Raw genomic sequence first — 12066 nt, 5'->3', positions numbered from 1 at the left:
GACTTCAGTGATACCCTTTTATTTTAAACCCCTCACTGTTGCAGCCACCTCTGGTTCCAGTCACCACCAATGCCAGCGTGAGCTTGGGAGATGAAGCTTCATGACATAGTGGAGGTGGGGGAAGGAAGGAGAAGAAATGTCAGAGGAGAACATGTTTCAGAGTAACAGCCGTGTTAGTCTGTATTCGCAAAAAGAAAAGGAGGACTTGTGGCACCTTAAAGACTAACCAATTTATTTGAGCATAAGCTTTCGTGAGCTACAGCTCACTTCATCGGATGCATACTGTGGAATTCTGTATTTTCCACAGCATGCATCCGATGAAGTGAGCAGTAGCTCACGAAAGCTTATGCTCAAATAAATTGGTTAGTCTCTGAGGTGCCACAAGTCCTCCTTTTCTTTTAGAGGGGAACATGAGTCAGAGGGATAGAGTGAGGGGAGACTGATGGGCCAGAAAGCCCTGATGGCATTCTTTGTTACAGGAATTTCCAGTGGAGGAAAAGAGTGTGATATAAGCGGTTGGTCTGGTGCCAAACGGGCCTGGACAAATTGGCCAAATATATCCACTGAGTCAGGCTTTCTGGACTCCAGCAGAGCTCTTGTGAAATGCTGCAAGAAGTTAAAGTATGAACCCTCCCTTTTGAAAATCCATGGAGGGCAGTGGCAAATATCCTGCCGTGTGCAAAGCTGAATCTCCCTGGGTGCAAGGAGCTCTGCTAGCAAAACGAGGCACACAGCTCCTTGCACTGGGTTTGCTGAACTTGTCTCAATGGTTTTAAGTAATTTTTATTTCAACCATGCCTAGAGACTCCGGCTGAGAGCAGGCCCCCATTAGGTGCTGTCTGTAAGTACATGGTCCCTACCTAGAAGAGCTTCAATTTAAGGCAGAGAGGATGTGAGAAATAATGATTTATTATCCCCATTTTACAGGGGGAGGTTCCTTAATCTCCGGGATCACAGAGGAAGTCTGTGGAAAAGCCAGTGATGGAACCCAGATCTCCTGAGTCCTAAGCCAGTTCCTTAACTTCAACACCATCCTCCCACTTCACCTGTAGGCATCTGATGACTCCCATGTTATTACCCTTTGGCTACCAGTTTAAGAATTTGGAGGCTGATCCTGCAAATCCTTACTCAGCTGAGTCACCTGTACTTGAAGACAATGCCATTGCTGGCATGAGGAGGGAGAAGCCACTTGCCTGAAGGTTACTCTGAACACCTAGGCTGAAACCCCACTCCCACTGAAGTCAGGGACGACACTCTCATTCACTTCCATAGGATCAGGCTTTTCGCCCACACTGTACACTTATTTCATGTAGACCAGCTAGCCAACTCCCTCCAGTCCTTTTGTGAAGGTGATTACTCCTGCCGTACCTTGGCATGATACAAACTAATAAGCTGAACACCGAATACAGTGACACGAACAAGCAATCAATAAAAGGTACTTTAGATACCAAGGAGATCCACGCCAGCAAAGCCTATCCCCGACTCCCCACTTGTCAGAAATCCAGGCACACAGCCCGTGGGGGGTTCTACAGGGAGTCCCGTTCTCCCAGCTCAACAATCCCAGGGAGGGGAAAGGTGCAGGGTGAGGAGAGAGGGTCCCAGGCACTGCCTCCTCCCTGCGGTGTGTGCGCGGAAGGGAGTTGCTTGGGAGGATGGGCTGTGGGCATCGGGCATCCTTCCAGCTCCAAGGCTCAGAGGCACAGAGCGGAGGCACGCGCTGTGTGGCGTCTTAGCTGGCCCCTCGCTCTCCTTCCTGCGTCTCCCTGGCGCTCCGGGAGAGGGCCGAGCCCCAGTTCGCGGCTGGCGCTGCTAGGTGGCTGGCTGCTCCCAGCAGCCGGGCAGGGAAGCTCCGTGGCGCCGCTCACCCCCGCTCGTACGTAGAGCAGAGCGGAGCGGGTCGGGCGAGGACGGGGGGCGGATTCACACACACACACGCAGCAGCGGCGGCCGGTGCAGTTTCAGGCGCTCTGGCCATCTAGGGCGCACATCTTCCATCTCCCTCCTCCTCCAGCGGCTGCTCTGGCGGTGCCTCCCCCTCGCCAAGCCTCCATCTCCGGCCGGGGCTGCCCCCCCCCCTCCTCCCCACCGCCCCCCACATAGCGCACGTTGCTGGGCTCGGGAGCGCAGCCCGAGGCGGGCAGAGCGCGGCTGCCCCAGCGCCGGAGCGGGGAGCGCGGAGAGCCCTGGCCCGCCAGCGCGCACCCATGCGCTAGGGGAGCGCAGCGCACAGCGGGGAGGCAGGCGACGGCACCGGCTGCGGAGGAGGATGCGGGGCTCGGGCGCCCGGGCAGGGGCAGCGGGGCTCGGCTGCAGCGGCGGCGGCTCCCCGGCTCCCCTCTGGACGTGTCTCCTGCTGTGCGGGGCGCTGCGGAGCCTGCTGGCCAGCCCCAGCAACGAAGGTGAGAGGCGCTGGGGGGGGGGGGGGGGGAGACCCTGCCCCGGGGCTGCTCGCCGCCGCGGGAGCCGGGGAGTGACTCGGGCTCTCTCGCCCTGGGTTGGTGGGAAGGGACTGGAGCATCCCGCCGGTGCCCGTGTCCGCGCCCAGCGTCTGGGGGAGCACCTGGTCCGCTCCCGGGGGGCGGGCGACTGCGCCCCCTTCGTGTTCTCCAGCCCCCTGGACCCGCTGTCCAGCCCCCGTGCCCCTCACAGCCTCCTGGCCACGGCTCCCTACCCTGCCCCTCGCCGATTCCGGGTCCCCTCCGCCCCGTGCCCACAACTCGCCCTGACCCTCCATTCCCCGGGTCCCCCCAGAGCTCCCTTTCCCCAGCCCTCCACCGCCCCCCAGACACAGCGCCCTGCCCCGTGCCCACAACCCGCCCTGCCTCTCCGCTCCCCGGGTCCCCATAGCTCCCCCCTACCGCCCCCCACATAGCGCCCTGCCCCGTGCCCACAACCCGCCCTGCCTCTCCGCTCCCCGGGTCCCCCATAGCTCCCCCGTACCGCCCCCAGACAGCGCCCTGCCCCGTGCCCACAACCCGCCCTGCCTCTCCGCTCCCCGGGTCCCCCATAGCTCCCCCGTACCGCCCCCCACATAGCGCCCTGCCCCGTGCCCACAACCCGCCCTGCCTCTCCGCTCCGCGGGTCCCCATAGCTCCCCCCTACCGCCCCCCACATAGCGCCCTGCCCCGTGCCCACAACCCGCCCTGCCTCTCCGCTCCGCGGGTCCCCCCATAGCTCCCCCGTACCGCCCCCAGACACAGCGCCGTGCCCCGTGCCCACAACCCGCCCTGCCTCTCCGCTCCCCGGGTCCCCCATAGCTCCCCCCTACCGCCCCCCAGACACAGCGCCGTGCCCCGTGCCCACAACCCGCCCTGCCTCTCCGCTCCCCGGGTCCCCCATAGCTCCCCCGTACCGCCCCCCAGACACAGCGCCGTGCCCCGTGCCCACAACCCGCCCTGCCTCTCCGCTTCCCGGGTCCCCCATAGCTCCCCCGTACCGCCCCCAGACACAGCGCCCTGCCCCGTGCCCACAACCCGCCCTGCCTCTCCGCTTCCCGGGTCCCCCATAGCTCCCCCGTACCGCCCCCAGACAGCGCCCTGCCCCGTGCCCACAACCCGCCCTGCCTCTCCGCTCCCCGGGTCCCCCATAGCTCCCTTCCCCAGCCCCCCTACCGCCCGCCCCCAGAGCCCTGCCCCGTGCCCACAACTCCCCCCCGCCCCTCAGCTGCCCGGGTCCCCCCCATAGCTCCCTTTCTCTAGCCTCCAAGACACACACAGCGCCCTGCCCCGTGTCCAGAACCTGCCCCCGCTCCCCGGGTCCCCCCATAGCTCCCCCTACTTCCCTCCACATAGCGCCCTGCCCGTGCCCACAACCCGCCCTGCTCTCCGCTCCCCAGGTCCCCCCATAGCTCCCTTCCCCAGCCCCCCAACGCCCTGCTCCGTGCCCACAACCTGCCATACCCCTCCGCTCCCCGGGTCCCCCCATAGCTCCCCCCACCGCGCGCCCTGCCCCGTGTCCACAACCCGCTCTGCCCCTCCGCTCCCCGGGTCCCCCCATAGCTCCCTTCCCCCCGCCCCCCTACCGCTCTGCCCCGTGCCCCCAACCCGCCCTGCCCCCGCCCCGTGTCCTACCCCCCCCCCCGGGCCCGCAGCTCCCCGAGGCTCGCTCCGCTCTTCCCGGCACCAGGCTCCCGGGGCCGGCAGCCCCCTTCCCGGCTGAGCGGCTGCGGGCGGCGCGCCCGGCAGTGGCGGGGCGTCGCGGGGCGGCCCGCGGGGCTGCGGGGCTCTGGGCGGCTCGGGCAGGCGGCTAAACCCTGGCGCCCCTGTGCGCGGTGCGGCGTGTGTTGTGGGGCGGGGGGTGCAAGTCCGGGGTTGCGTGTCTGCGTCCCGCTGCGGTGGCGTGTGTGTTTATTCCACGGCGTGTGCGGGGTTGCGTGTATGTTTCGTCTTTTGTGTGACGCTGGCTGGGTGTTTTGTGTTTGCTCGTGTGTGTTTGTGTGTCGGGCTGCATGCTGCGCATGGGGGTTATGTGTGTGTTTTGTGCTGTGCCTGTGTTTGGGTTGGGCTGTGCTCTGTGTGTGTTTGTTGTGCTGTCTGCCTATTTGCCGTGAGGCTTGTGTGGTTGTACTGTATGTTTTGTGTCGTGGGGTTGGACTGGATTGTATGTGTCCAGCCAGACGCTTACAATCTCTCTTGAGTGTCGCATGGAAATTACCCCAGCTCCAGAGCCCAGGAATTAGCCCCCCGAGTAAGGCTCTGAGACCCCAGCGCCTAAACAGAGCTACCAGGAGCAGTACAACAAAAATCCAAACCCAAATTAAAGCTAAACAGGCCCAAGAGGAGAGAGGATGGGAGTAGGAAATACCTTTCCCCCCTAAAGATATTTATTTATTTCTGGCGCACTTCAAATGCTGCCCAAAGTTTATTTACTTTTTTTTAAGAAGGTGCCTTGTGCAACAAGGAAAAAAAAAACCCACCTCGGGGAAATGAGAATATAAGAATTGTTACCCCATAATACTGCAACAAGCGGAATGGATACCTGTGCTGATTATTGCTGACAATTTAAAAGTTTCATCTGCTTGAAGTCAATATGTAAAGACATATGCCATGGTTTTCCGATTGGCAGGGATGCTTTCCCGTTTTTCTTAAACCTGTTTTTCGATTTTGGGTTTTGTTTTTTTTTATCCACAATGTAGATCATATTGAGGTTTTTTGTTGTTTTTTGGATCCACATGCAGGTTGTAATACACAAACTTTCGGGCCAAGAAGCCTGCTTATAAGCCAAGCTTATTACACGCAGTGATTTATTAGTGAAATTCCTACAAGGGGGGAGGAGGGAAAAAGGCACAGGGAGGTTTCAGAGCTGTGGCCTGAGGTAAATAGCTTGTCATGATATATTTCAGAAAATGGGATTAATGCAAATCACAGAAAAATATAGAGAGGAAGGGACAAATGCATGGTGGTGGCTGTGAAGTTATGGAGTGCTCAGGGCTAGAGAATGCATAGATTAGGGGAGGGTGAATGTTTCCTTAGATTTCTCTTCGACAAATCAGTCATTATGGATCCAGTCTGCAAACATATCCATGCTTGTGAATAACTTCATTGGGACTACTCATTCCAGTTAAAGTCAATTGGATTGCTCTCAAGAGTAAGCTACTCACTGGGCATTTATATGAACGGTTTCTAAGTTGGGAGTATGTTGTTTTGTTCTGGTTTATCATGATTTGCACTGATCTATTAATAAAAGGAGAGACAGACACTTTGCACCTGCAATCTCTTACTCACACATGGTCCTTACGCATGTGAGTATGTCCCACTGGAGTCAAAGGGGTGGCTGCAAGTGAGTTAAGGCCACTTGTGAACAAAAACTTGCAGGATCGGGCCTCTGTTGTATGATAGAATACTGGAATTTTTTAAAGGAAATTGCCTTGTTACATGGTTTAGTGAGATCTTTAGGGAAAGAAGAGATGGGGGAATATTGCAATAAGTATTGACAGCACATGGGTTGACTTTATACCGTCTCATTCTCTTCCCCCTTTTGTTCACAATCTTCAACTTTTATGTTTTTCATAAGCCCAGGGCTGGAAGTGAAGTTTAGAGGTGGACCTGAACTTATTCAGCAAACAGCCACTCTACCATTTGTAGATTTATTTGTAAACAAGCATTATCTGACAAGTGCTTTTCACAGCATGGCTTCTTGGCCAATTACTGCTGAACAGTTCTGCTTTGAAAATGATTCACCCTGCAGTGAATCAAGGCTAATTCATTAGAGCCTCAGTTGCTAAAGTCCCTGTGCCATATGCTGTTGACACTTGTCAACAGTTCGGTTTTGAAAAGTTCAGTGTTGTTTCTCTCAGCATTCAAGGTGCATTCTGGGGGACAGAACCTCAGCTGGTGTGAATTGCCATCCCTAGCTCAGCTGACTTCAATCAAGATTTGAAAATTTACACTAGCTGAGAGATCATAGGTTTATTTGTAGCCAACTGTGGGGAGGAGGGGTTGGACTTCTTGAAGATGGGAGGATAAAAAAGTTAGTCAAGTTTTCCTTGTTTTGTTTTTTGTTTTGTTTCCTTTGTAATTTCGTTTCTGCTGTGCCTAAAAAATAACTTGGTCAGCAAAGAATGTGTACCAGTTGGCTGTGTTAGCGTAATCGCTTTTATTTTCCAGTAACAATTGTGAGAACTTTATTTCCACATATCTTATGAATCAAATATTAGTACTGAGTTAATCTTAAACTGAACTTTTGTTTTAACTGCAGTGGTATTGCTAGGTAGGAGATGTGAAATCCATACCATGCACTGTGGATCGTGTTTAGGCATCACAATAGAGGTGGAAGGGTTTGTGAAAATTTTGTTTGAAATATAGGCCAATTAAAAAAAATAATAATTAGGCTCCTAAATCCATATTTGAGCAAAATAGCTGAGCAGCCAACAACTTCCATTGTTTTCAACAGGAGCTGTTTGGGGGTCTAAACACACTTTCTAATATGCCTAAATATGGGTTTAGGAGGATAAAAGTAGACACCTGATTTAAAAAATTTGGCCACAGTTTCTGTTATAAGGAGAGGTTTCAGAGTAGCAGCCGTGTTAGTCTGTATTCACAAAAAGAAAAGGAGGACTTGTGGCACCTTTAGTCTCTTAGGTTGGTCTCTAAGGTGCCACAAGTACTCCTTTTCTTTTTGTTATAAGGAGAAAACCATTTTAGTAGCTGTCATACTATATCTTAATCTATAACATGCAGTAAAGGAAGAGGGCTCAGTACAATGGCATCTGTGAGTCATCGTGTAACTATTACTATTGAACTCCTTTGCAAATTTCACGAGTTAAAATCCTATTATTTGTATTTTTTCCCCTTCTAATAATATACAATCAGAAATTCAACTCTATTGAGACTATTCAAAGGCCACTATTTCAAAAGCAGTCCTTTACATTAAATGCATTACCCGTGACATATCCTTAGAGAAATGACTTCCCCTGAGTTACAGTCATGCATGTTTTATTTTTATTGACTGAATGAATATACTGGGCTGGAGTTATTTTGCACAGCGAAGAATACTGATAGCAATTAATCAGAAATATGTTGCCTGAGGCTGTAAGACAACAATGTTAACACAGTAATTGCCTGAGTTATGTTTTTCTGGAAGCTGCTTGATGCCAGAGTTGCTACATGATTGAGATACCATGTTGAGAGGCACAGAATATGAACCCAAATAGATACAGCCCACACAAGAACATAATCTCCTCTTTTTTTCCCTTGGCAGTAACTTCTGAACCATTACTTGACGTTAGGGACTGCATTGTATTCGACTTTATTTTTTGCACATCCTTAATGGTAAAAGTGCCCACAATTTAAATTCTGTCATAAGCTTTAAGGTTTTTGGAAGTGACTTGGCTATTTTTTTTTTTTTTTTTAAGGAATGCTTTGGTTCATGTTTTCTGTAAATTTGGATTGATTTTCAGCTCTCATTTGGAAGTAACCCAGATGACATTCAAGTGTTTTATGGGCAGATTTTCAAAAGACTTGTGTACATTTTCTGATTGTTTTTAATAATATATCACAGCTATCTTATTTGCATAATGACCACTAAAAATAAAGAATACGTTAGAACTACTCAGCAGAAATAAGTGATGATCAGACAGTACTGTGACAACTGCTAAGTAGATTGTTAAATGAATGAAAAGAAAAAAACCCAAAACCATTTCTTTGAAATAATAACAAATGTGGCTTAAACAGACAAAAGTAGAAAATTCAAGATTAAGGTCAACTCTTCATCCTTAACTTCTCTCCGTCTGTTATTTCAGTAATTTTAGAACAGAGTAATAGGGTTAACTTGGAATTTCCAGGGATTTGTCCGTTTTAAATAATTATAGTTTGGAGGATTTATCTGGCTGGATTTATTTAATTGATTCATTTATAGTTTAATTTTATTTATTTATTTATTTATTTATTTATTTATTTATAGGGACAGCGGGAGCAGGCAGAGTTAGATGAAGGTTATAAAATGCAGATTGTTTACTCCAGAGACTGGAATGGTTCTAGCTGTTCTAAGGTCTTAATGGAGTATGTATTTATCTGATAGTGGCAGAACTCCCACTGACCTGGCCCACTGGGTAAATATATATTTGGGTATGTTATCAAAACATATATATTTAACCAGTTAGAACTGTCTTTTAATGAGTGTTGAAAAGCAACCGAAATCTGTATTATATACTTCCATTTGAAGCTATTCCAATCTATTTGGTAAAAAAACGGATGTAACCAGGTTTCTTAAAAAGGTATTACTTACATAACCAGTACAGTCTCCGCTTCATAAATCACATAGTCAGACAGCTCTTACATTATTTTATAGACTGGGAAACTATGCAAGCTGGTGATATTTTAATGTGTGTTGTGTGAAAATAGATATCTAACTTTGGAGCCATTCCAGTCTATTAATAAAGTACATATTACCAGCTTTTAGAAGTTATATACTCTTCAGTGGATGGCATTGGAACCGGGTTTTTTTTATTTCTTTCCACAGTAAAAAATTTGGGCCCAATCCTGCACATTGATTTACAAGAATAATCTTTGTTCATGCAAGTAATCCTGTCGACTTTAAATTGAGTTCAATGGGACCGCTGATTTGAGTAAGGAATAGTCAGAGGAAGTAGGGTTTTCAGAATCAGGTCTTTAAACATCTCTGTCAGTTTTAGCTTCTTCTTTTCAAAATATTCAAAGCAATTATACCTTGTTCAGTAAGAATCAAATACCAGTTTCAGTTTTAAATCTAATCTTTTTTTGCTTTAAATATACAAAAAGCAATTGAAACATAGCTTTTAAGTATGACTTTAAAATGAGGCAACTTATGAATGATGTATTATATATTTTTCAAAATACATAACAGTTGACCCTAAGACTGCATCTAAGCCAAGTTACATCTTAAAGCATGTTATCACAATAACTATAAATATATGTAAATAGGCAAAGCATCTTATAATAGAAACATTGACAGACCTTCCTCCTATAGTATCATACACGTTGACACCATGATTTGACGTATAAAGCAGCTATTTGTGAATCAAGTTACAGTTGGATAAACTGACAGGTATTCCCAGTGGGAAACTGCAGAGTTAGTATGGTTGGCCCTCATCCCCTCTTATGTAACATTTAAAACCATAATATAGTATTCATCTGCATGCCTTCAATTTCCTTTGTGTGGTGCAAATAATAAAATTAAATTTTAGGTCAGCCAAGGAAGTGTTTCTGTAATTATATTTTGCATGGATTGCAAAATGCTTTCACAAATATTTTAATTCTCTGAAAAAAAGAACAACTTTCAAGAAGTGTTCAAGAAGATGCAAACAACCAGATCAGTTTATTTTATGCCATGAGCCATGTCATGTTAATTTTTATTGTGCAGCCGAATAAACTTGTATAAGTAAAATCAAAAACCAGTGCCCAATGTTTGATATGATTCGTGCATATGATGTGTTTCTGTGTTTCTGACATTAGTTAATGAATTAAATTGTAGGGCCGCATTCTCCTCTTGCAGCAGTTTTCCACCAGTGTAACTCCAATGGCTTTAGACTGAAGGGACTCCACCGAAGCCCTAATCCTGCAACGTGGTTTGCTAGCACAGAGCCCCTACACGTGAGTCGTTGGGAGTCTACAAAGGCACAGAAAGGGGTCTATGCTTGTGTACCACAATACAGAATTTGGACAGAAGTGACCTGAGAATCAGGCCCATCAAAGTCAATATATGTGGTTTTTGAATTGAAGCTTGAAGAGTTTACTTCTTTTCTCAAAGTTCAAGACATTTGAGGCCTGATTCCTTTCTTTACACCAGTGTAAATCCGTTAACCTCTGTGAGGATTTATTCCTGAATTAGACCATGTTTACATACAGACGTGAACCAATTTAATTAAACTAGTTTAATTAAATTGGTGTAACTTCTGTGTGGACAGTCTTTTGTAGATTTAAGAGTGGCTTAGTTTGGTTTAGCTTAAATTTGCTCCTGATTGATTTAAGCTAAACCAAACTAAGCCACTCTTAAACCTAAATAAGAGTGTCCACACAGATTTATGGAATCAGTTTACATTCCCACATCTAGCTTAATTGGTGCAACTCTCCACTATAGGAGGCCCTGATTCAGCAGTTCATCCCTGTACAGCAAAGCACGTAAGTACATGCTTAATGTTAAAGTTTGTACCTGCTTGAGTGCTTCACTGAATAGGGAGGGACTTAAACGTGTGCTTAGGTGCTTTATTGAAATAAAGCCTCACTCTGCTGTGAGAGGAAAATCAGTCCTTCTTGCAATTGGGGTTCTTTTGTCCCTCGTTTACAAAACCTAAAATCAAATTTCCCTGCATAAGGCAAAGGAAAAACGAGTGTACGAACCCCGGGTAAACGTTTCCTTAGAGTGTTGAGTCCTGAACGTTTTCTTAACCATACTACAGGGCTCTGTTTCAGGGCAAGAGTGCTGTTTAGAATTCCTTTTCAATCAATGCCTCACCTTTGTAACCCTCATCAGCAGGCTTGGAAGGATTTGATTTTTATTGGTAAGTGTCGATTTCACCACACCCACACAAACTGATGAAAAAGTATTTCCATCTATGACTGAAATTTACAGACAGGCAAAGTAAGAAATATGCTGCTTGAGAACTTAGAGTTGGATGTGTGGATATTTACTCTGTATATTTTGATATGTAATGTTGACAATTTGTGTTTCAATGGTTATAAAGCTTTAACGTTTTGAATCTCAGCATCTACTGTCATTGAATAATTGTCTGACCCCAGTGTAAACATTTCCTGCCAGTGTGAAAATTTACATTGATAAAAATAGAGAAAAATGCTTAGAAATAAATTATAAATTAAATAAAATGTTATCCAGTGAAATTATATATAAAAATAAAATTCTGTCAAGCCTACTTATTGGGTAAACAAGGAATTCACAAACCTGACAATTTCCTGTGCTTACCCCAAATTCATTTTTTGAAATCATTTTTTAATCCGAGGCCGGCTATCTCATTAGCAATGTGTGCCTGATCCTGGTTTAGTGAGCGCCGGAGTTGACTCAAACACAGGAGAACTTGACCAGCAAGTCATTGTCTGGACTCAAATTGTTACTTTTTTTTCTCCTCAAAAATGAAACATTCTGTTGTTATGATTAGCCTCATGCTACTTTCATTGCGTTAGTTACGTCTGTTTTTCTTGTGAAACTGGATAAGCAATTTGACTGTCACTGTATATGTAAGAGAAACATGCAAAAGTACCAGTCTAATTGAATTCAGCTAGAAACCTGGGAGAGGTTGAGGTGTTCTTCATTTGCTCATACCACTCTTGTCCTCATCCTTCCCTCTTGTTTGTGTGCCCAGCTGAACCATTGGATGGCAAGCTTTGCACAAGAGAAAGTGCTTGGCTTTTCTGCAGCTTTCGCAAGCGGTTGTATTGGCAGACTTAAGGGCTGGCCCTTCAGTAGCTAAGTAGTCCTCCTGGTTGTTGGCTTTCTTTGACTAACTTTTGACTTAGCCATTTATTTTCTGTGCGTGCGGGGCGAATGAAATAGTGAAATAATTGTGGGATGTAAGCCAGAAATTAGCAGCCCTATTTGTTTCTTAAACAAATCACAGCTGAGGGTAGTCACTGATCT

General features: G+C 47.5%; 1 protein-coding gene across 15 annotated transcripts in view; it reads left to right on the top strand.

Moving 5' to 3' along the window:
* The first annotated feature begins 1761 nt into the window (after positions 1 to 1761).
* EPHA5 (EPH receptor A5) overlaps positions 1762 to 12066 on the top strand; it is a 319537-nt gene continuing 309232 nt past the window's right edge. For 9 of the 15 annotated variants that reach the window (XM_073340244.2, XM_073340243.2, XM_073340239.2 and 6 more), the window contains exon 1: positions 1772 to 2399. In XM_073340244.2, coding sequence (XP_073196345.1) covers positions 2267 to 2399 — 133 coding nt within the window. In that variant the 5' untranslated portion in view covers positions 1772 to 2266. Of the gene's footprint in view, positions 2400 to 12066 lie in introns of all 15 variants that reach the window. The other 6 variants (XM_073340246.2, XM_073340245.2, XM_073340240.2 and 3 more) reach the window with 3 other exon arrangements.

Source organism: Lepidochelys kempii, chromosome 4 (assembly GCF_965140285.1).
Source record: "Lepidochelys kempii isolate rLepKem1 chromosome 4, rLepKem1.hap1, whole genome shotgun sequence".
NCBI lineage: Eukaryota > Metazoa > Chordata > Testudines > Cheloniidae > Lepidochelys > Lepidochelys kempii.
Note: the sequence above shows the minus strand (reverse complement) of the source record. Positions and strands in the feature narration are given on the sequence as shown.